The sequence below is a fragment of the Aulostomus chinensis genome, chromosome 17, assembly GCF_037954235.1.
Source record: "Aulostomus chinensis isolate RoL2024-O1b breed Wild chromosome 17, RoL_Achi_v1.0, whole genome shotgun sequence".
NCBI classification, from domain to species: Eukaryota; Metazoa; Chordata; class Actinopteri; order Syngnathiformes; family Aulostomidae; genus Aulostomus; species Aulostomus chinensis.
The window spans coordinates 14,604,171-14,629,737 of record NC_141336.1 but is presented as its reverse complement, the minus strand read 5'-3'; the positions used below and the strand labels follow the sequence as shown (position 1 = coordinate 14,629,737).

The following is a 25,567-nucleotide window of genomic DNA, read 5'->3' as shown; positions in this document are numbered from 1 at the left end:
TGTATTCATGCTGGTTTTAGTAACAGTATCCACTCTGTTGTTGGTCCAAGAAAATCTGGTTGTGCTTTTTTTTTCTACGCTGACTTCAGAATACACATTCTGCTTCGTGTTTACATCGGCACGTACATGCCCATTGTACGTGAACGATTAGGTGTGATGCATTTTCACTGATAACACTGGATTGGTGCTCAAATACTTAAATGGACAGAGATTTCATGTTTTAAAATGAATGCAGATTACAGTGGATGTAGTCTGACACACACACACACACACACACACACATATATATATATATACACATACATACATACATGTATATAGGTAGGTGTGACTGTGAGTGTGAATGGGTGTCTACATGTGTTGGCCCTGTGATGGACTGGCGACCCGTCCAGGGTGAACCTCGCCTCTCGCTCGAGGGCTACTGGGATAGGCTCCAGCCCCCCGCAACCCTTAACAGGATAAGTGGAAGAAAATGGATGGATGGATTCATATGTCTGTCTACCTCTCTCTCTCTCTCTCTCTCTCTCTCTCTCTCTCTCTATATATATATATATATATATATATATATATATACGATATATGTGTGTGTGTGTGTGTGTGTGTGTGTGTGTGTACTTTTTTCGGTCAACTGTGTGCTGTGTCCACATGCATTTATTTCTGTGCTTATATCTGTAAACTCATTCCACTGGACTGACGTGTATTCTTACTCCCTACATTCATGCACCTAATCAAAAGGTAAGATCCAGGAAAGTGATGAACATCAGTGGGTCAGCCAGGCAGAGTGGAAGTGATTTGAACCAAGGCTTTGCAATTTGTATTTTTCCTGGCAGTAATAAGCTCACTATTCCTGCCATAGCAATTTCCACCGCCAACAGCTGTGAAGCCACGAAAATCTAGTGGCATGGAATTGGGCTTTAATGAAATGACCTGCTGGATTTACCTTAAGGAGCACGATGGACAGTCAATACTGGCCTTGTCAAAACACTCCCAACTGGACTAAGTATATTAAACAGCACTTTCGCTGTCTAATTATATTTTTCCATTCAATATTGATTTATTAGTCCCTATTATTGCAGCAAAAAGGCCTTTAGGTAGCCCCTCTCCCTTCATGGTCACCAGTTATGTCTCACCATGTATGACAAGAATGTCATGAGGGAGCATTTTGAAAAACACAGTGCTCTATAGAAAGTGTTAAATGTGTGCCAAGGCCTGGTGGAGGACACCGGGTCCTGGTTATTGACTTGTAAAGGTGCTAGTAGGTGAGGGGTCTTGACAAGACATGAGCGGCTCACTCTCTTGTAAAGCTGTATCTGATTTCTCTGCTAGTTGGCTCCCCGGAGAGACCCGCTCTACACTCTGTTGATCAGACTCTCTCAACTCACAGCTGTATGGAAAAACATAGCGATAAAAAGAATGAAAGAGTAGTTTTGTGAAAGAAGATGCTTTCGCTCTCTATACCATGATTCCCTGTTATGGTGAGAATGAGCAAGAGAGGCGGGAGGGAGAGAGAGAGTGAGCAGCAGAAGATGCTGTTAGGGTGATGGAGTTGTATGTACGAGTCGATCCTCTTCACTTTAATGTATCGGTGGGCTGTGTAACATTGCAAATACGGCCGCTGATGTAGGTGTGACGGAATGAAAACTAAAGGGAAGTGTACGAGTACGAGAGCAGACAAAGCAAGTATCAACTGAGCAAGATCCTCACTCCTTCCAGATCTGACTAATTTATGAGGGTAAACTGCACTGACAGTGAGAGATGCAGGCGGAGGGAGGAAGTTTTCATTGACTCTCCACAGCAGGCCAAGCCAAAGCCCTGGAGGGATCTCTCTCAGTTTGAACTTTATCAGGGGATACACTTAATCAATACACTATCGGAAAAAGAATTAATTACTAAAGCAGAATAAAACAGCTGCATTTTAAACCAAGGATTCATCAATTCTGTAATCTCTTGGTTACAGCTCAGGTGTCAGGAGGATCATTTCAACCCCATGTAATGAGGAACTGTGGGAGTTTACAGCAAACCCTCTGCTGTCCTACTCTTCCACCTCCCCTTTCAAACCAGCTCTTCTCCTACACCTCCTGAAGAGATCCCCTTCATTTTTTACTTTTTCATCCCATGGCTGTTTGTCATTTACCTGCAATATTCCGTATTTACACTTTTTTCCCTCTTCCCTTCAAAGACAGACGGTATTCCGCTCGCTAATCCGCACCATCCCACCACATTCCCTTCCCACCAAATTCCTGTCTTTGCAGGGATGGGACGAAGGGGTATTAAATTTGAAATCTCTGGTGCGAAGGCTGACTGGAACGGGACATTCTCGCTGCTGCAGCTATCAAGCCGGACATTCCTCCGCTCAGGCTGGGACGCCACTGGTGTTGCAAAAGAGGGGGCGAGGGGGGGCATAAAAGAACAGCAACCCACCATGCTCAAGTAGTAAAACCACTATGTTTTAGTATCTTAAATTAGTTGGTTGCATGGAAATAAATGGTCTATCAAGAACACGTTTAGATACTGGCTGTGCTGTTCCTATGACCACTGCCATCCACCCTTCATAGCCCTTGACCCCGGCCCAAAGCCTGTAAATGGACTGTCCTTGACTTGCCATAATGGGGGATTTCAAGGCAGGTTGAGAGGGGGTTATGGGTGATGAATTGGGTTTTTAGTGAGCTCATTAGGAAGCCAAACAGAGTTTAGACTGGCGGAGCAGGGCAACAGCGCAGTAATCAGTTCTGCTCGCTTTGTTCCCTGCCTCCAGGACATTTGTGTGAAAAAAAAAAAAAAAAAAACAGAACGAAGAGAAAGAAAAAAAAAACTTCATGGCATTTAGTTGATGAGAGGGCTGCTGAGCAGAGGCTACAATCTGATGGTTGACTTGTTGATTTATAAACCTTTTAATCCATTTACGCTTGCAACCTCCCAGCTCTTATGTAGAAACTCCAATCTCTGTTAAACTATACTTTAATGCCACTGTCCATCAGGTGTGTCAAAGGCGTTTGTAAAAGACCTTAAGTTGTCCTCCTCTATCAGTGTAAAAGTTTATTTGTTTGGTTTTAAATAGTAATTGAGGGTAGAGAATCGCTGCTGATGCTAGATAGCCTCAAACGATGGAAGCTGTTTTGAATCACAAAACCACACGCTGTAAAACCTGCCAACCTGCATGCAGCTGCTTTCTCTGGTTTGTTTAAGTAGGAGACTTTGATATACAATAGTTCCTTGCGGGGATTATAAAGCCATTTCTTTGCTGGCAGATGGATCTATAGGATGCTCTCCATCTTTTTGTTTTCATTTGCTCTGTTTCATCCCTGATTCCTTGTGTCTGTTAGTTTAGCAACACAAAATACAGCAACTTATTCTTTTTCTCTTTTTTTTTAAGAGAGTAAAATGTGTGGAAGCAGCTTGTTTTACTAATCATCATACTCGTTTCAATTCAGCTTAGCCTCACTTGCTTTTTGGGGAATACCTATTCTTGAATATTTAATGCAGCATCAAACCTTAGGATTTAAGTATGCTTCTCTATGGGCAACCAGCCATGTTTTTCTATTGTAAAAATGATGAATTATAGAGAGAGTACTGCCAGTGTGCCCAATTTTAACCACTAAGAATTGTTGTGAATGGAAAGAACGCAAAGAGAGAAGTATATTGCTGGTTGGTGAATGCGTTAATTAAGAGGCCAGGAATGAACTCAGATTACCTGCGAGACTAGTTTGCCCCATTTAATTTTCAAATCCAAAAAGGGAAGGCAAGTGGCGTTTTCTTCTGCAGTCCTGGAGTGCAGGGGGAGCAGGGTGGAGTTGTCAAGGAGGCAGAGAGTGTGAAATGTCTGGTGGGTACCCAAAGCCCTTCATTAGCCACTGATCCCTGTCTTCTGAGTGAGGGGCAGTCATGGGCATCACAACTCCCTTTTAGTTACCCCTCCGAAAAAAAAGAGGGGGGTGGAGGTGATGGAGGGTAGCTCCCCCATCCCCTGCAATTTAGCCCTTTGCCATTCATGCAAATTGGGTCCTGACATCTGCAACAGCCTGCCTCTTTTTCTTTCACATATCTTTATTCCATCTCCTTTCTTTTGGATCATTTTCATCCAGAAATAAAGACCTGTTTGGATGACAGTCTTGTATTTTACTCCACGTCTGTGTCAGAGAGACACGAATGAAACGGAAAGAAAGTAGCAGAAAATCCATAACCAAAACAAGCATGAGTAGCCATTCTGCTGTCCTAAAGAAAAAAAAACTCAATTTATGATGCAATAAGATAATAGTGTTGTTCTGATGAAATCACAGTAACCAGGCAGCCCCCCCCCCCCACTTCCCCCTCCCCTCTCCCTTCTGGACCAACTACTCTTCTTTGCCTCCAGGGGAGAAGCTGAAAGAGGAGGGTGGCTTTGCTCCAGCCCATACTTTGGGTTGAAAGGTAAAATAGCCTAACTGGCTCTTAAAAACAAGTTTTACCTCCAACCCTCCACCCTCACCCCTCCCACCTCTTTCTGTCTGCTCCCTCCACTTCAAACTGGCCCTCTTTGGTAGGGATGTGCACAGTGGGGTCAGCGTTGGGCCTGTGAGAGGCAAGAGGCCTTGTATTGGTGGAGAGGCGATACTTATCTCCAGCATTCCAGGGATGACAGAGAGATATCTGCCTGATGGCAGGGTTAGGGGGCTTAGAAAAGGGGCGGAGAAGGGAGGGAGGAGAGGAGGTGCAGGAGTTGTTGAGCAACTACCCCCCACCTCCCTCTTTCCTTCCCTCCCTGCCTTTCTTACTGCCTGACTGCTTCGGTTCCCCACACGTAAAACCCATCTAATTAGAAGCTCTTATTCCACTTCATTTAAGGGAACACTTAATGATGTGTTTTTGGGGAAGACAACCACACATTACTTCTCATGCAAAAGGAGCCATTCAGTCATAGCAACCAGGATGCAGATACAGCTGTGTTTGAATGGAAGGTTTGCACCCATATCGCTGGGGTGTCGTGACTATTGGAGGAGAGGGGAAGCGTCCTCTCTCTCTCCCTCTTTCTCTCTCACCTTTCGCCAGTGTCCCGGTAGTAAGTTGGGGGCGGTACAGGGAGGGAGGGTAGGGACATCTGAGTTTGGCAGGGAGCCTTGCTAAAGGAGAGAGTTTGTTGTAATTGCTCTGACAGGTTTTAGGGCTGTTAATGACTCTGGCCTGAGCGCTACCAATTTGTCAGCATGCTTGCTGTTTACTAAGCTGTTGTTTTATGGTCCAGTGCAAGGAGCTGCTGCTTGTTTAAGCACAGATCAGGAAATAATCAGTGTAAAACACTGGCTGCAGTGGTGCAGCAACACTAAAACAGTCCCGTTTAAGAGCCCTCATCTACTGTATGGATCTGAATGAGCGCACTAAACCATATGGTGTGTGGTCACACCCAAAGACACAATGATGAGTTACTTGCTGTTTGAAATTGGATGCATGAGTGTGTGTTTTATCATTAAAGGGATTATGTTGTACTCGTTAGCGCTTGTCTGGGTTGTATGTTACTTCACCGAGAAGCATATTGCTAGCATGTGGTTATAGCCAGAAGACCAGTAATCCTCAGTCAGCACAGAGCTACAGAAGGCCGGCCATTCCCCTAGTGTGAATAGAGCATCAATGTGTTTGTGTTTGTGTGTGTGTGTGTGTGTGTGTGTGAGTGTGTGTGTGAGAGAGAGAGAGAGATAGAGAGACAGAGATTCTGTGTGCATCAAGAGCATGTGGTCCCAGCGCTGGCAAAGACCCCTTCGTAAATCCAGAGTAAATAAAAGGGGTAACCAGACGGACAAAAGAGGAGCCCCCACTGCTCCTCTCATTCGCGGCCATTTGGGGCTACTGAATGTGCTAAATGCTGCTTATGTTGGCTGAAATGTTGAGGAGAAAAAGAGGGAAAAGGGAGGCTCTAAATCCCCCTCTTCTTTTCTCTTCATTCTCTATGGCCAAGCCTGCGGGGCTAGAGGTGGTGTAATAGGATGTTGTTGGAGGGAGGCTTGGAGGGCCCAGTCACTATGGTGTGCTAATAATGCCAAAAGAGCTCCTGATATAACAAAGCGCTTAGCTTCTTTCGTCCATCTACTCCTTTTTCCTCTTCTCCTCACGAGTAACTCTCTTCTCCTCTTTTGGGTGAGCCTGGGTGAACATGCCTGACTAGTTTGCACTGACAGGGGGCGTGGGGTGGGGGTCCCTGTTGTAATAAGTCACTTTAACCACAGCTTCCATAAGCCACTGCCTCAACACTCTTGGTTCATTACCTTGAAACAAATGCTGGGGCCTCCTGGTGCACAATCATTCCACAGGCTTTAGAGTAAAACACAACATCGAACACTTGTAGAGGCTCTTCAGTAGGTGTATGAATAGTAAAGGGACCACTATGTCTGTGGTTGTACTTGATAAGTAACCATGACTGAGGTTGAATGTGTTTTCCACCCACTGACAAGTCACTCTCCATTAATGCATGGGTATATCAGAATGGTGGAGCATCACAAGGACAGCATTCTTGGTGTGATCCGTGGATAGATCCATAATGCTTCTGGGGCCGACTACACCACAAAGTGGCTCCCTGTGCGGCGGGGTGCCTGCTAGACATGAAGCATGATCTCCAGTCATTAGAACTTCCTAGAATTGCCTTTACTGTCAGCAAAGAGTAGGACACGTTGTGCTAAAACCGATTCTTTGTGAAAGAAATCCTGAAGCGACCCTGAATGTACCAACATTAGATAAGCAGAGTTGCAGTATGTTTACAGTCCTTTCCCACCTCGTTAATGAGCTCAGCCCTGAGACCAATTTACTCACAGGGAGATATATCTGAATGCATTTTTAATAAGCACCCACTGGTGATGAGAGAGGGAATGTATATGAGTGTAATACGCTCTTGGACTTGCATGTTTGTTTGTTTGTGTTTTCATGCCGTCTCTCGTCCTCATTGTGTTCGGTCATTGTCTTCCATCTTGCTTGATTACACTTTCTCTGTGTCTGTGCATATGAAAATACACAAATAACTTTCCTTGCAAGCGGTGAAGATATTGATAGTGTGTTTGGGGGAATGAGAGAGAAGGACGGAGTGAGGAAAGACTGAACGAGAGTGGGGAGAAAGAGAGGGAGAGAGAGAGGGGCTTTCTTTTTTCCGTCTCCAAGGGTGCTGCTTTTCCAAAAGTGCCTGGGGCTACACTCCAGCACCTCGGCTCCCCTAGGCCTTTTGGCTGCCTCCTAATAGCCAACCCCCATCTGTGTCACATGGCCAGATGATGGGATGCTTCCCCCTGCTCTGCCCTGCACTTTTTTTTCCTTTCCCCATGTTTTTTTTTTTTTTTTTTTTACAGAGTGCACATCCACACAGGTTAGAATGGCAGAGTTGCCAGGGAACAGTCAGAAGCCATTAGCGTTTGGGACAATTTGCCCTGCAGCGTTCCTTCTCTCACTCATAAGAAAAGAGTGGGGGTGGATGCAAAGCACCAGCTCTCCCTTAGATGTAATGAGGCTGTGTAAGTTGGGTCTTCTTTCTTCTTTTTCTACTCCTTCTCTTTTCTTCTTCCTTCTTCTTCATGCTCTCCCCCTTTGCTTTATGTGCTCTTCACCTCCTGATAATCGCCTTGAGTTTTTATTGAGAAACGTTCACGTGAGCGCAAACACACTCGCCCATATATTCATATGCAGCACAGTTAAATGTATGCATTTGATAGTGTACACAGAATTAATGCATGGATGCCACACGCCAGGTCTATACACACAGTGCAGCATCCATGTTCAGGAAAAACACAGAGGGACACAGGAGCTGAGAGCCTTGGAGTCTGGTTTCACCCTTGCGGGCTATGGCAGGAGGCAGCAAGCATGCTGGGTAATGAAGTGACAGGTCACTCTGTAAATACGCACGGGTCGCTCTAGCCCTGGCCAGGGGGGAGGCTATCGCATTGCAGTGAAAATGGAAACGTCAATAAAATTAATCTGCCAGCCTTTTGGCCACTGTGTGGTTCCATTGGATGAGCCTGGCTGCTCACAGCAGGAGAGGGATTTGGAGAGTTGCTCGAAAATCAACACAAAACCAGTGGCGCACAAACAAACAAACAAACTGTGTATCAGCATTATTCAGCAAAGCTCTAAAGCAGAGAGAAAAAAAGGGAAGGTGGTTAAAATTCACTGCTCACTCGTGTTGTTATTGAAGTTGAGAAGCAAACTGGGGGAGTTGGACTTGACTTCCGTCTGGGTCGCATTTCTCAGGAAGCCCCTCACAGTGAGAGTCGGGCTATGGCCAGACCAAAGTTTATTGTTTTAGGCTTTCCTGAACAAGGATTCGTACTTAGCCTGGGATTTACGGCATTTGCCACTAATGAATGTCCATTCTACAATTACAACACCCGTAGTCCGCGTTCCCATTCCCACGTGTCCTTCAGTGTTGCTTCTTTAACTTCACACTGGGAGTGCAAAGTCTGCACTTCTCTGTTTTCCCCTTTCGTGTGGCTCTGCACTAATGATGTGGAAGGAAAACACCGTGCACAGACAGAAAAGATAGACAGGGAGTAGAAAAAAAAGAGAGGGAAAAACAAGGGAGAGAAAAAAGAAAATGGGAAAATAGTTAGAAGTTGGGGCCCCTGCTGTCCTTGTATTCTTAATTTATTTTGCATGTGATTATGCCACCAGTCGGATCCTTTTTCTTTCCCCCCTTTTTTAATGTTATTAGTTCAAATATTTATGCGAGATTAGGGCTTGTATAGGTGGTTGTGATTGATGCCTCCCCAAAAACAGGAGGACATCTGAGTCTGAATTTTGAGAACGTCAGGGTCCTTCTCTGCCTTAGTGGAGGAGTTTTTCAGATACATAATTTAGATGCCCTCAAGGAAGGCTTTCAAGGCATTTGTGCCCGGGGGCAAGAAAAAATAACTATGACTGTTAAAAGTAAATCATTTTTGCTAATGCACAATTAATGCCGGGAAGGAGGAACAAGAAAAGGGCACAAAGATGGAAACTTCGATTTTAAAGGAGAATTTGTGCCTGGGTGTGTGCATGTTTTCCTCTTGAAATCAAACACTAACGGACATTAATGCAGGCGAAGCTGCCGCTGGCCTGTCATGCTAATCTTGTGGCAAAATGGGGAGGGGTTGCAGCGAGGGACGGGAATATAAGAGAGGGACTAAGAGAGTTGGGGGTTGTGGTGGTGGTAGGGGATGCAGACGAGTCCATTATGTGCATCGAAGTGCAACAACGGATCACCCCAAATCATATCCATACTTCAATATGCATGCTTTTCCACTGGATGTCCCGAAATATCGACTCTTGTGAGTTGTGTTTGTACGAGAGTGGGCGTTTGTGTATGCAACATCTGTGTAGAACTGTATATGTCTGCATCCTTGTCCCCTTTGGCTCTCCTCAAAAGATAAAAAAAATGCTCTACATTATGTCAAGCATGCAAATTTAATTGAATTAATGACATGAGCCTTCTACTGTTCTTCTGGACTCCTTGTCTGTTTTGCCATTGCGAGAATTTTTTTTTCTCCTTTCCCTCTCTTCCTACTGTAAAACTCAAATGAGAAACCCAGTGTTTCAGTGTCCAACCATAACACTGGAGTCATTAACCCCGATTCCCCTCTTCTGTGCTCTGGGGTATAGAAGAACTCCGCGAGGTCTCTGTTTAAACCCCTCACTCTGTAAGCCCTCAGTCTAAGGCCATCTAAATCCAAACACCACCCCCCCCCCCCCTTCCACCCACCTCCATATCTGAACATCATATCACTGGCTTTGCTTCTGGGCCTCAGTGCGTTGCCTCTGAATGTGATCTTAAGGTATAAACTGTGGTATTTGTCAGTTTATCCATCTTTCATAAGACTTAAACTCAGCTTTGATACCCTTTACAGTACTTCTGTTTCTGCTTTAAGAATTTTTAGAGGATCTTTGCTCGAACGTGGTCCGGGGATGTTATTTAACCCAGGGTTTGTTTTCCGTCCAGGAGATGGCTTAGACAACAGCGTTGCATCGCCTGGCACAGGAGATGATGATGATCCAGACAAGGATAAGAAGAGGCAGAAAAAACGTGGCATTTTCCCAAAAGTGGCCACGAACATCATGAGGGCGTGGCTGTTCCAGCATCTCACGGTAAGCAAAGCCATGACTTTAGTTTTAGAGAGTCACATGAATGAAATGAATATAAGAAGACAACGCAGGTGGAAAGACACACACAAACACACTCACACACACACACACGCACACACCTGTCACATTGTCATCAGTGAGGGGAGTGAGTGACAGAAGGGCTTTGATGCTCACCTGTCAGCCACCTGTCAGAGGGACACAGTGACCAGGTCAATCTAATCAGTCTGGACTGTTTACGCTGCCTAGCTCACTCGGAGTAAGGAGGTGATGGACAAACAGTGACATTCACTCCAACACCAGATGCACTGATTGTTTGTTTCTCTCAGGCAGACTTAAGAAAGGTGAGGGAATGATTGCAAGAGATGGTAAATGTAAATAAAGGGAAATTGTTGAAGGCGCACGCTTGTCAGGTCATTGTTTTTTTCACTGTTGTTGTTGTTGGTAATATGTGTGAGTCGGAACAGCAGAATCAATGCTCAAATTTCTTCAGATTACTTCTGGACCCTTTCTTGGAACAACTTAACACAGTCATCGATAAGAAAAAAAACAACTACTTATTCCTTTTGAAAGTCTTTAATGATGAAACGTATTGTGTTTCCATCAACACATTCTTAAGTTTTTCAACAGAAAAGTTGATGGAAAAGTCCTCTCAAAGATGAACACCAAGGCTTTCACCCCAAAAAAAGTTTTGATGTTGACCAGAGGTACATTTTGCCTTTTTTAGAAAAAAAAAGGAATATGAAAACCTGTTGATATTATTAATTTTAACTCATGACTGATCAGCTGTTTCAAACTTTACCTCCAGAAAGCATAAATCATGTCCGACTTGCCCAGCTCAAAGTTATTATTCTAAATCTCTGGCCGACTGTAGAGGACCAAGATGGCTAGATTTGTGTTTGCAACCTCTTCATCCTCTGCTCTCTGTCTCAGTGATGCGTAATGTCGGCTACACCGTCGTCTTCTGACAAAATTGCCAATCGTGTCAAGTGAATTTGCTCCGAGCCACAAAGCATCTCCTAAATGAGATGTAAGCTAATACAAAGACTACTTATTCCCACTCCTGAGTAATTAGTAACAGAAACACCACTTTTCCTGTGGCCTTCCTTCTCTCAGATGCTCAGCTGTTTTCCTGTATGTGTCAATCTGTTTTTCTGTCTATTTGTAGTATAAGGGGATTGACCACATGTCCCTGTACCCTCGCTAATGTCAGTACATTATCAGAACATCAGGCCATATTGATTTTGCTGCCTAGGTCAGATTTCAGGAGGAGCTGGCCACACCAGGACATTTAAGCTGTCCTCTGAGCATGTGGCTGTGGCTGGAGAGAGGAGAAGGGAAAGGAGCGGTAAAAGACAGAGAAAAAGTAGAAGAGACTTGTGAATCTTATGGATGATCTGCACGTTTAAGACGTGAAACACCACCTTTGTGTGCGCGCGCACACACACACACACACACACACACACACACACACAAAGTGCCACCATGCCCACACCCTACAGAAAGTCCTCAGACCCTGATTACCTAACCAAAAGCCCAAGTAATGAGTGACCAGCAAATACGGACTAATTGAAAGGGCTGTAAATCCATTACATATTGGTCAGGGATAATCAGGAGTGCTTTAATCACTTTTATCTATTCAGGAGCAGTGAAGCTGCAACAGCAAAGCCCTGTGCCTCGCAGGCCTTAGCAGCTCCACCACCGCCAGTCTGCATGCTTATTATTCTCATCATTATCAAAATGACTTCACAGCTGTTCACAGCTCCATCGCTCCCTGACTGGAGACCTCTCACAAAACTGTGCAGATCAGGCTTCACTCAGTGGTTTGAGATGTATTCTTTCTGCTCCAGGTACTTTTATTTTTTCCCCTCTCCTCCATCTCCTCTCACTGGATTTGACTACCTTGTTAGTGTATAAATGGAACAAACAAACAAACAAAAATGTCTCATTTGATGTGCAATTTACATAGTCTTTATATACACGCAGAGAAAATAGATAAACACACCTCATGGGAGTTTAGACTGGAAATTTCCTCGTGATTTGGCATCTTTTCTGGTTAAACCTTTTCAAATGCGCAAAAGATGCAGGGAAGAAAATGGAATGACACAGATGGAAACCTCCAGCAATTTTCTTTTGAATTGTTTTAAAATTCAATTGAAAGAGTGGAAAAGAAAGAAAAGGAGGTTGGTGGGGACAAGCCCCGATGTGGACGAATGGATAGAGTTTTCAGAGTTGCTTCATTCAGACAGAGCCATGAGCTTTCAAGACCCTCCTTTATCACATCCCCCTGCTTGTAGATGTTCTCTCCAATCTTTATTTGTTTCTTTTGTGTAAAGCACTGGCTTGTCCTGTACAAATAATAATCCCTTCCCTTTTAACCTGGCTTCATTTCTTTACTGAAGAAGAGGACTAATTGAATTATCCCCCTTCTCTACTCACCATCCAATTCTCCCACCCATAAACTCTCCCTTCTCAGCCTCTCTCTCACTCTCTCTCTCTCTCACACACACACACACACACACACACACACACACACACACACACACACACACACACACACACACACACGCACACACACACTACTCCCATTACTCATTCTCTCTTTCTGTTAATTTGTTAAGCAAATGTATTTGCCATTGCTGGATGCATTTGTGCAGGGGTGAATTCTTGGGGACTTTGGCCCCTGAATGGCCTATAGTGGCATTCTGTCATTCACGCATTCATTAACTGAGGGGTGAGGAGTGAAAGGAGCGGTCTTGTATTTTCTCAAACTGCGGGGCCAGCATGGCGCTCCTCTTCCATGAGCCACAGGGGTCTCTCTACATATGTTCTCAACATCCAGCCATTGTCACATCCTCTGAAAAGCTCAAAAGGACAAGACCCCCCCTTCACACATAGAAAAACAACACAGGCCAATAGTAACAACTGTTGGCTTTTGGATTCAGTATAACAAAATTGCCCTCCCACCCTCCCTTGCTCGTTTCTCTCTGACCTCACACTCTCATGGGAGAAAAAAAAAGGATGGTTTTCTTCATCACATATAGATAGTGGCCTCATTTCAACTCATATTTACCACCGAGTCCTGCCAAAGCCTTAAATTGCAACCAATATTCCAGCTTAGGGGGATGGGGGGGATAGAACTTTTGGTGCCATAAAGATCTCATAAAATATGCAAAACTTCCTCAGTGTTGAGAAGCTATGATAACTCTGACCTCATATGTTGAGCCCGTACGCACCATCCCCTTGAGAGCACGTGAGCTGGCAACCTTAAATGCCCCACATGTAATTGGCAAGCGGCTGGTGTTCGCAGGCAAAAGAGGGACAGACCATCTCTCCACTCCCTGGTTCAATCCTCCCTCCCTCCCTCCCACTCTCTTTCTCTCTCTAATACACCCCCTCCTCTCCCCATGAGTTTCTGGATGTCTTCCAGCCACATTAGGGGAAGGGAAATCCCAGACTGTTGGTATAAGCTTTTCAATACTACAGGGAGATTATGTTATCAGAAAGGTAAACTTCAGTGTTAGGGGTAAAATGTTCGACTGCACTTCAAAAGATCAGGACGACAAGATTCAGGAGCAGATGACGGGAATACAATAACGAAGAAGTGATAAGAGAAGAGAAGGCAGAGAAATAAAGACCTTTATTCGTATTGTTGCTTAAAGGTGATGCCCTTTTGTTTGGCAAAAACAAACTCTAAAATCTACAATTCGCCCCTTGGCGCCCCTGGCCTTCCTTCCCTCTCACCCTCTGTTAGACCTTGCTAGCCCTTACTCGCCCCTGTAAAGACAAGGGTCGGCCTTGCAATGAAAACAGGAAGCACTAAGATACAAAGATACCACTCCGGGCTCTTGCCTTGTCTTTGGACTAGCGTAAACCCCTAAAACACCTATGAAAATAAATAGGGGACCTTGGGAGCAAACCGGGACTGTTGATAACATGCACACGTGGAGGGAGGGAATGAGCAGGGAGAGGGAGAGTTGGTCAGTTAGATGAGTCCTTTCAAGCATCAAGCGTCTCAGGTTTTGTGCTGGGCCACCCTTTGGCCTCGGTGTTTGGGGAAATGCTGTTAAGCTGCTAAGCCAGGTGTATTGGTCCCCTGGGCTCCCTGAAAGGGAAACGATACATCCCCTTGATAGTCCTCCGAAAGTCCTCGGATTCTGAGGCCAACCGATGGCGATATTGGAAGTTTTTTGTTTTTAGCTAAGCACAAACTGGTGAATTCATTAATTATCATTTGAACATATTAATAAAATAAGAAATCTGGCGTTCAGCAGAGTTAAAAATATGATTAACAAGAGGGCACATCACGTTTTACGCAGGAGAACAATGTGCTGCAAACATCATTAGATACACTAGCAACAGTACCCCCACACACTCCCAATCCCAGCCCAACATAGAATTAGTCTCCATGGCAACAGGGTGTCATCGCCAGGTCGAGCCCTCCTATGGGAGCTGCTCTCTCGACCACCCTTTATCGATGCACATAAAAGAGCCAGCAAGGGTCATTCACAAGACAGGGGTGCAGCCAAGGCCAGACCCTGGCAACGGATGTTTGTCCCATATGATAAACAAGTGTACAAGTCCATCCTTTGAAAAGAGAGGGCATGTTGTTTGACTAGACTAAACAGTCAGCCCTGTTGTGTCCTCAGTTTTGTTGAAGCCCCTCTAGTCCTCCTAATCCTTGGTGTGTGTTGGTCCAGTACAAGCAGCCTTTAACTGATGGAGTCACACATCTGCAAACAGTTTGAAACATCCCAACCATTTCTCCTCTTTGATATTACCCATCTCACACTCGCTAGACTCCTCCAATAGTTGTGTTTGGAATCATCGGCTAAAAATGAACTTTTTAAATCCAGAATAATTCATCTTAGTTTGGGAGTTTTGATGAAGAGAGAGCGGTGACAAAAGAGAGGGGAGTGGGGTGGGTTGGTGGGTGTAAGGGCTGAGGAAGGAGTAAAGAGGGGGCTCCTAAGGGTCATAGAGGTGGAAGCCTGGAGGAGGCCCACATACTAATCTGTCATGTGCTTGTTTGCCTCTGAGCTCAAAAGTCAGCTCTCCAGTCACCCATAGCAACCCAAGCGACACTTTGGTTCACCGCCACAGTCCCGAAGTGGGAGAAAGAGTCATCACACGGCTTTTGTGTCCATTGCGTTGTGTGTTTGTTTACAAAACAGACATAAGGGACAATTTGACAAGAGAGTGCAGTGATGTTAGCGCTGGAGTCATTGGAAGTCTGTGATTACAACTGAGGAAGAGGTCTTTTTTGCAAAGGAGGCGGCGAGCTATTGTCTCGTAACTCTGTTCTTATGTCGACTGCTCAGCGACCCTGGAAAACAGAGACATAAGCCACCTCAGTCTGCCATCTGTTCTTCCCGCCAGCGTGGATAGACCTTACAGGGAGAGACACTGACATGCAGCCAGTGTCGTGAAATGATACACAAGCTTCAAGAATCTCACCTTCCTTTTCAGATCTCATTAACAGATTAGCATTACATGTTTAACAAGATGTTTTTTTATAGGAGAGAGCAGAATGAAAGTTTAGACGGGGGGATCCAGTGACTTTGCATTTTCACAGGCTGTATAATTATATGACAGGCCACATCAACTTTGCCATCTCACTACAGAGCGTTAGTTTGTGTGTGTTAGCGTGCCATAACTCTGTGGCTGCAAAAGCCGTGTTCACAGGCTCCTTTGGTGTAGTTGGTTTCTGTTCCAGCGGTTTAGTGCTGCATTAGAATGTAATAATCCTGAGTTTGTTTCATGCTCTGACATCAGACCTTTACACTTTGCCCCCAATCCAGACTTGTGGTAGTTCCCCATCAAAGCCAACGAAGACCTTGAGGAGTCCACATGTAAAGCATGGCTACCTAAATCTTGCATATACTATGACATGCATGATTGCAAGTGTTTTTGTGATTTTTTTTCCCCCTTTCATTCCTGCTGCATTTTTTTCCTTTGTAATTACGTTTATAGATATATCTACATAGTCCCACTATTTCTCCTCCCTCGCCATTAATTTTTATTCCTGCTCTCTGCGTCTTAATGCATGTAATTTAATGAGGAAATTAGTATTTTCTCAGGATTGTTTATGAAATATTCCCACTGCATAGAGGTGGTTAAGCCCTTAGAACTTATGTGAAGTTAAAAGAGAATAAAGCAAACATAAACAGCCCGCATCATATCCTCCAGTAAGACAACAATAAAGGAAAAACAAATGAGGACAGCCTTCCCCCGACGTGCAGTTCTTTCAATGATGTTATACCCCGGGGACGCTTGAGGGGAAAGGGAGCACAGCATGAGTTTGACCAGCCCCTGCAGAGGTGACTACACATGCTCTGACCACAGCAGAACACAAACAGAGCGAGGTCTGTGGAAGGCAGTCAGGTTCATAAATGTGCAGCTATGAACAGTGAGAGACTCCTCCCAGGACGCTCATGCACACAGCTGAGTAGACTACTTTAAGGCCTTACGCTCCACTGAGAATAGGGCGGCACAGCCCGGGAACATTTCCCTTCCCTGCCTTCAGCACAACAGTGCTATCCACTGCTGCTGTAGTCATAACACTGATCCACTGGCGAAGACCTGGCTCATCTGACTCTGTGTGAAATTGGAGTCAATGATGTCATCTCGACTATCGGACCATGTGAGGTAGAGTCTGTGATAGCATACATGGCCCCTGGTGGAAAACCAGGGTTATTAAGATGGTGGTTACTGATTCTGTGATTCCCTTTTGCACACTTTTGGAGCAATCTTACTCACAACAAAATATATAAGAGGATTTTGGTTTCACATCTTAGAGCTAGTTTCCTTAAATTACCCCTTACCCGTCCATGGGTTCCGCCCTGCAGGCTAGCTGATTGCTGGGTTGTGGCAAGAGCTGCTAGAACACTGGCTGCTGCATGCTGGGGACCACGGAGGCCAATGAGATTCTGCTGCAGGCCTCGATGCTGCCCCAGTATTGCTTTGATATGCATCTCACACCAAGGGAAGGAAATGCAAAAAGGGGGGAAAGGAGCAGCACAACGTGGAAGCAGGCTGAAGTAGGGAGGGAAGCAAGGAAAGAGGAAAGAGGTGAAAGATGGAGGCACTGAGTAGAAATCAAAAACAGGCCTTGTGTTGCAGTGTTTGGTTTGTCATGGGACCCTAACTGCACCAGATCCCACTCCTGCCGTTTCGTGTGATTTTTCTCCCCTCCCTTCCGACTCCTCTCAAATGCACGCTTTTGTCTTGCCATGCAGCGGTCTATCCAGGGGCATGCAGCAAGATTCCTGCACAGTGGGGTCCTTATAACTGGGAGCCATGTCTCTTGTTCTCACCTCTTCCCCCTACTTCCTCACCTTTTTCATTTTTTTTTTCCCTTCCCTGATGTCCTCTCTGGTTCCCTCTCAGAACATATGGACCAGTTTTTAAGATCCAAGTCCACATCAAAGACTGAAGCTGAACAGGTCAATTTGTTGCTCCTTTACCCAAGCCCCCCCCCCCCCCCCGACCCTCCCTGCAACACGGAATGTTCTATTTTTCAAGCACCTTGAATATATACAGTATATATCAACCGTTGTTTGGTCTTTTCTCCACATGAAACGTACTTCACTTCCAAGTTGTGAATTTCTCTGCGGCCACATCCCGCTAAGATCATGTAAAGCTGTACAGATGATGATGGACAGCGACCCTGTATCAGAAAATAGCTGTACCACATGCTGATAAGAGGAGAGCAGAATGATAGAGAGGAAAGACAGAGAAAAAAAATCAAATAAAAAGAAAAATAAATATATAATTCCAAATCTAAGCAGAGCAGGCCTTGGCTCCAGATGTGAATCTCTCTGAATATTGATCGTGGGGAAAGCTAGTCCCACATATCCCAGGGGCTGTAGCGACTGACACACAAAGCACCTTTCTAAAGCCCATAAACCAGCTCGTACAATTATTTAGATAAAGAGGGCGACAACAGCAGTGCATGCCTCCCAACCCAGAACCTCCTCTTTGGCTCACATCCTCCTACTTTCGACTCCTGCTCCTCCTTTTCCTCTTTCTCATCAAGTATGAAGATGAAGAAATGAAAAGGGGGTGCAAATGTGTAATTAGCCACACGTTTCTGAATCCCCCTTAATGTTCATTACTGAAACCAGGGGCAATTACAAGTTCAAAGGGGTTTAGGGCACCCACAGCCTGCATAATCAGTCACAAATTAAGCACTGCTCATTTGTCACAGCGCAGCATGCACACTTATATGTGCATGCTGAAACACACATGCATGAATGCTGTCAGGGTTGAGTCATAGACAGGCTGACAGGCGTCAATTTCCATACAGGCACAAATCTCAGCCAGCCCAAGGCACTGGGTTAGGTCGGCCAATCCTCTTACGCTCTGATGCTTTGTTTTCACTCGACAACAGCAAACACTACAGAAACCTTCGCCTTAGCTTGCTCGACATTATACTGTATCCTACTTGTATTCATCCTCTTATAGGTGTCCTGTTTGCACTCACAATCCCCACTGCCACCTGTCCCATCTTGTCTCAATTTTGCAGTGTCTCTCTCTCTCTAGCTCTCTGTTTTTTTTAATCTTCCCCTGCATCTCTTCCCACCTGCTTGTGTGTCTGCAACATGTGACAGTGTGTGTTTCAAGTTCGTAGCCGGTGGTGTATCTCTGTTACCTCTGAGGCCGGGTCACAATGGCTAATCCTGTCTTCAGGTGGCTGTTTAGCACACTGAGAGAAGAGCTAGCAGAAGCGGAGGTGAGCTCTTGTTACAGGACTCCCTGACCAAGGGGTCACCTCAGACACTGTCAGAGTCGAGACACACACACACAGATCACACACGCATGCACACACATTCATCAAATCTGGTATACACACCTTTTAAACTCCTAACAAACGGCGTCACTCAAACACATTGAGCTTGCTTATCTACCCCAGGTGGCTCAGCCTTCATCTCGCTCCTCTCTTGTTCTTTTTTTTATCTTACTGTACTACTCCTCTTTCTCTGTCTTCTCTCATTCCCAGATCAGTCAGACTCTTGTTCACATTAGGATTCCCTGATATGATCTCCACAAAGACCTGCTCTAGTGGCCATGCGTTACCTGTTCTGCCCTGCACCCTCATTGTTTAAGCTGCTCTCACAAGGGGACACAGTCATGTCTCCGGTGAATTGAATGGAGCCCTATCATGTGCTGCTCTGCTTCAGCGTAGAGGGAGAGAGGGAACTCATTTTTCACTGGTGGAACGACATCCATCTCAGCAGCCAAATGCTGGCTGTTTCATTAAGTAGCCCATCCAGGCAGACAGATGTGTTCACCAGACAGCCATGTTTGCCTATGCAAGAACGTGTATTAACCCACAATCCTTTGGGGGAGATTAATAGGCTACCAGCCTCTTTCCATTGATTATCTTCATGCTATTTTCCCCTCCTTTCCTTGGCTAGATATTAAAAACTAATGAAGCCTATTGAAAATGGGAACAGCAAGGCTCTTCACGGATCATTTTAGGTTATTTGGACTCAAACAGAGAGGGATCTCTTTACGGCACAGTTTGAGTCGAATTAAGAAAATAAATGTGGAGAGAAGTGTTGAAGAAGCAGAAGGAAAAAAGAAGGGAGAGAGTGTGACTGTAAAAACGGTGTGTGTGTTTAAGAAAAGACAACTCTGCTCTGGCGCATGGAGCATAGACACGGCAGATGTTAGCAATTCTAGAGCATAGCAAAGCATTCCTAGTGTTGGAACCACGTCCTAATTGCTATAATGGAGGTGGTAAGCGCTGACAGTAATGGAGTCGTGGGGATCCATCCCCAGCAACCTGAATTAGGGGCCACATGGCAGATCTACTTCAAGATGGCCTACGTTTTTTTGGTTGTTTTCACAGTTTTCAAAGATTTTGTAGTCGTCCTTTTCCTGAGAGAATTTAAATGTATCATGATTAACTTTTTTTTGTCTCGCCGTGGTGTTGGAGGAAGTGGTGAGCGAGGTGATGTCTGGTTGAGGGTTCATGAGATAGATGAGTCAGAAAGATCTGGGCGGTGAGTGAGCAAAGAGTTAAAAGGAGCCATGTGATGGCCTCACCTCTGTACCAGGCCTGGTGAAAGGCGGCGGGGTGCTGTCGGGGAAAATGACTTCCTGAGACATTACCATCAATCACCAGACAGGTCAGGCCCCCCAATCCCTCCATCAGGATGGAGAAGAAAGGGGGATGGGGTTGGAAGATTAGACTAGGGGGGACAAAAACAGAAAGGAGTTGAAGCTTGTTGGGGAAAAAAAGACTATCAACAATCTCCTTCTCTCACTATCTGACTGTTTTATGTCTTTTCTCTTTCTCTCAGCGTCTTTCTATTTTCCAGTCCACCATAAAACGGCTATCCAGGCATTCAGGAATGGCCCCTGCTGGTCCGAGTCCTCTCCTCAGCTCAATTGCATCATTAATTATTCCACAGGCAGTGGGCTAGAAGCAAATCTAAAGAGAGGAAGAGGAATAGAGAGGGAGCAGGAGTTAGATGGGGGACAGCTGTCCAACACTCCCAGTTGCTCTTGTACTAACTCTGTTTTTCTCTCCGTCTTTTTCTCTTTCTGTAAATGAAGGATGGGAGTGGGGAGGTGCTTGGGTTACCTCAGTGAGTGGTTGTGTTACATTCCTGAGTAGGGAAGGGGTGGGGTGGTGGGGTGGGGTGGTGGGGGGGGTGGTTCAACGAGTTGTTGAAAGGATCACAGACGCTTGTCAACAGCCTCCGAGCTGGGAAGCCATCATGCCTTGCTTTAGGCCTGGAGGTCAATGACCTTCTGTTGCACCCAGATAGAAAAGTAGATGGAAACAGCGAAAGAGGGAGAGAGAGAGAGAGAGGAAGAGAAAAAAATCGACCATACGGTACATGTCATTGCGTGTCTTTGGCAGAGGTCAGTCAGAAGGCTCAAAAATCTCTAAATCCTCCTCTTTCTCTCATCTTCAGCCGTAAAACACTGTACGTGAGCAGTGGCTGAGTGACACTGGATTAGCTTCCTCCAAAAGCACAAGTCGAGTAGAGGGGAAAAAAAGAGAGGCAGACGGAGAAAATGGCAAGCGCAGGCAGGCATGGCAGCCATGGCAAAATGGCCCATTAGATTTAAGGAGTAAAAGTTCATCAGCTTTATTAATGGGAAGGTATATAAATGAAGTATGAATTACCTGACTTTTATGGAGTGGCGAGGGTGAAACTAGAGTGTCTTATGATATAATGTTTTAGTGAGCCGTTCCGAATCCTTTGATGAGCAGGCTGCGGAGAGAAGGTGGAGAGAAAGAGAGGAAAGAGGGAGGGAGAGAGAGAGAGAGAGACAGAGAGAGGGACTGAAGTGTGCTGGGGTCCCCTGAGTCCAGCGGCTGGAAGGTTGCCTGATTGTCGCTAACATGCGTAGCTGATCGGGTTAGCTTGGAGACAGGGACATTTGTAGCTTCCAGGCTTATTCTTTGTGTGTCATTAGATAGCAGAGTAAAAATTGTAGGCCTGAAAAAAAAAAAAGACAAAAAGGTCAGGCTCATTTTGGATTTGTCTTTTGCACATGTGCATGCCAGCACATGGATGCAGCCGAACATGCCAGCAGATGCATATGCACATTTATGCATGCACATATAGTTTATGCAAGAAGAGAGATGTAAACAAGCACAAGGACACACACACGCCAGTGCACACTAACACACATGCTCCCCACCATCCTGTAATAAGCAGTAAGCTGAGCTAGCTGATGGTCATCCTCCCATGGGGCTGCTGGGTGGCTGCCAACTTCCTGCCTGCTTTGTCAGTGGATAAAGCCCCTAACAAACGAGAGGGCTGTAGCTAGGCAGGCCAGCCAGGTCAAAGGTCACCTCGGCCCCCGGGCAGGATTGAGCCTAAGAGTACTGCAAGGAGAGAGAGAGAGAGAAACAGAGAGAGGATGGAAGAATGCACGAAGAGTGGCTGCTATTAACCAAGGCTAAACTTCTCTTCTGTTCTCCTCGCTTCTCCAAATATCATAAGAGCATTTTAACTTCCGTCACATGTCGACACTCCTTTGAGAAGCACCAACAAAGTGAAAGATCCTGGGGGCATTTTGTCAGTCCACATAGTCCCAAACAGCCATGCAGCCCCTGGGTGTTGAGAAATGACAGGAGGTATCTCCTTGACTCACACACCCTCAGATGAAAGGATGTCTTGGAGGACGTGCATTTCTAAAAGGCAAAAACGGTATTCAGCAAACGTGAAGAGAGACACAACAGGTAGGGACGGGGTGGTGACTGATCGGAGCTTGGTTGGCTTTGTTCCACGCAAAGTACTTGTGATCTCACATGAATGCACCTATGGTTACCATCAGCTACGTTGCTCAGCCTCACTGATCTGTCTGTCACGGGGCTTCTCTTATGAGCACAAGGAAGACTGGAGAGTAAATTCTTTCTTTCCACCTCAGCTGTCCGTTCTCAGGGAGAGAAAATTTGACATGGTTGACTTGAACACATTTAGTATCATTAGCAAACAGGAAGTGTCCCCTGCAGCTGTTTTCATCAGGAGGGGGAGGCGGTGTCCCAGCTTGCACTGTATGGACAAATGTTACCCACCATGTTCCCCTTTGATTTTTTGACCCGAAAAACAAAAAAATTGACATTACAAATGTCCTATGATATCTTCTAAATTGGCTTGACATTCCATAGCTGGCCCGGGGGGTTTCTTGTTTGTCCTCTGTAAGTGGTTGTGCTCTTGTTGTTGTGTCCTGAGGCTCGCTATTAGAACGTGCTGGCCTTTCACTCGAGAATGCAGACTCTTAAAGAGACAGAAGGAGAGACTGGAAAGAGAGAGACAGAGAGCCAAAAAGAGGTTCTGGTTGTGTATTTGAATACTTATGCTCATTAAGTTAATGCACAATGAAAGGGAGAGCCGTCAAGTGGAAACTCTCAGAAGCTTCTATTTGAGCAGAGAACAAACCCCCTTTTCTCTCACTCTGTCTGTCTATCTCTACACAAATTAATCTGTTTCAATTTCAATTGAAGATCGGGCACCACTTTACTTTGACTTGGGAAGTTAAACAAAGTCTGAACAATAGAGAAAGAGGATAAACTTAAGGAGATCCTGTATGTTAATATTAAGTCCCTTTACCAACAGACTTTATCAACAGACTCGAGTACTTTACTGTCTTGTCAGAGATCCTGTGTGTTTTCCCAGCATTTCTTTAGAGTGGATAAAGCCTAAATATGCAACAATATTGCAAAACTAATCTATTTAGCAAAGATACCACATTTTTCATTATGTTTCAATTTCCAGATAAAATTATTCAGATTTCTTCCCCATACAAGAGTTTTTCCTATCAGCCAAGTTTACCTCCCACCTTGTTGGTCTAGTTTAGAAAATAATTGCTGTTTTACAATGTGTACATACGTCATTTAATGGTGCTGATGTTTATTCAGAGGCTTAGTTTGTCTACTAGGCTGTAGCATGCATGCGGTCCCAATGACTTTATGACTGGCCACAGTAACAAGTGGTGTGGATGTGAGGTTTTCCCGTGGAGGCAAAGTGGGTGGTGCTCTGACAGGCCCACCAGCCCTATAATGATCTGCTTATGGGCCCTTGCAAAGAAAGTATCGCTGAGTCTCCACACAATCTCTAGCCTGTGCAGAATAGGTTACATTTTAAAGAATTCTTTTTGTTTAATCTAACAAATGCATAAAATTGGCATTATAAAATATAATCCACGATGATCCTTTAGCTCAGTCACAGTCACAGCAGCAAAGATGTCTTAAAAGATTTCTTGGGAGTGAGTAGTGAGTGTGGCTGTGTGTTGACATCAGAGCAGAGCAGAGCAGAGCTGGGTGCCCCTGAGCAGCCAGTTACCACAACAAAGCCAACAGACTGGTCTGAAAAACCAGGCCAAATTCCTGCCCTCTAGGACCTGGCTTAAAGCTCGAGCGGAAACTTTGAAAAGAGGGGGGAACGAGATGAGAAGAGAGGAGGTGGAATGAAGAGGATACGAGGACTCGGCCAGACAGGTTAGCGTGTAGCAAGAAAGGGATAGCTGCTGGGGCCTGTGGAGTATCGCAGGGGCGGGGTGGGGTGTGTGTGTGTGTGTGTGGGGGGGGGGGGGATGAAGACCACTGTATGGAAGGAAGGATCGTGTTGCTGAAAAAGTAGAGGGACAGTGTGGTGGAAAAAGAAACCATGAACTTGATCTGATTATTAAATCGGCACATCCAAAGACACACACACACACACACACACACACACACACACACAGACACACGCACAAACACACACACACAAGCTTGCATAGATCTATGGGATGATCCTTGGCGTTGTGTTGTTTCTACACAACAAAAATATTCTTTATTGGATAAAGTAATTGATCATTATGCATGATAACATTTGAAAATACTCCTATAAAACACATCTCTCTTGGCTGCTCGATCTGCTAAGTCTCGAGGTGCATTGGGATTGTGTGGGAGTGATTGCTATTTAGCCTCACGGAGCTTGGTACAATCAGATCCCTATATCTCGCATATCCTCCAGGGCTCCTTCCTCACCCTCTCCCTCCATTCATTCCTCTGACTCCCCTCACCCGCTTTACTGTTACTGTAGCTTGGCAGGCGAGCAGCGCAGTTATGCTGTAGAGCTTCTCTACAACCTTTTGCCATCTCCAGTGAACATAAATTAATGGTGTAGAGCAAACAGGCTGCTGGCTGGGCTCCAGGAGCTGGTTTCAGGAGCCCAGCCAGCAATTGTTGTGGGGGGCCGTGGCAGCAACAGCAGCAGTAGTACTGATACACTGCCAACCAACCAAGCAGCCAGCTAGTCAGAGAGAGGCAGACAGACAAACTGGGGGCCCTTTTTTTTCTTTTTTTCCCCTTTTTGCTCTATAACAGATGCCCCAGGCCTTGCCAGTCCGCCTTGTATTCGCAGTCATCACTGTTTTACTGTCAGAGGGCAGTCTGCTGAAAGCTGTCTGGAGAGAGAAGCAAGTGTAGGGGTATGTTTCGAATGCAGATCGTATGAGGTATAGATACGAGTGTACTTTCATTTGCTGTTATCAGAGGTTGGCATGCAGTAGTTGTTGGTTTGTAGGTTGGCATCATGTGAGCTCTGTTTATAACTTGGCCCCTACTGTATCTGTGTTGCGAATGAGCCAGAGAGGAAAGGAGAGCAGCGGGGTTAAGTCTCTGAGTCGCGGCATACTTGCATGTTTTCTCGCTGTTGTCAGGAAGCATGGTAGTCCCCAGTAAAATAAAACAAAAAGCCAGCCCCCCCCCCCTTCCATCCCTCCTTTTCCACTCTGAGAGGGAGGGAGATGGACAGTAGAGATGAAGATAAAGTTCAGGCTGGAGATAAAAACAGAGATGTAATGGAAAAGAATGAACTTGGCTTTGTATAAACTTTAGTTTGCAGTCTCACACACTGTAGACAAGAACTACTTTTGGCTCAGTATTGAAACTAAACTAGATATTCACTCACAACTGGATTTAATATCACAAATCTAGTTTAATTCCACTCGCATTTTTTTTTTTTTTGCCATTTATACTGTTAAATTTAAAAAA

The 25,567-nt window shown here is 45.2% G+C and overlaps 1 protein-coding gene across 5 annotated transcripts in view; it reads left to right on the top strand.

The window, feature by feature from the left end:
- The window catches only part of meis2a (Meis homeobox 2a), a 76,118-nt gene that overhangs the window by 23,839 nt on the left and 26,712 nt on the right, over positions 1-25,567 (top strand). For 4 of the 5 annotated variants that reach the window (XM_086183747.1, XM_086183744.1, XM_086183746.1 and 1 more), the window contains exon 8: positions 9,920-10,065. In XM_086183747.1, the coding sequence (XP_086039873.1) occupies positions 9,920-10,065 (146 nt within the window). The remainder of the gene's footprint in view (positions 1-9,919; positions 10,066-25,567) is intronic. The other variant, XM_086183745.1, reaches the window with a different exon arrangement.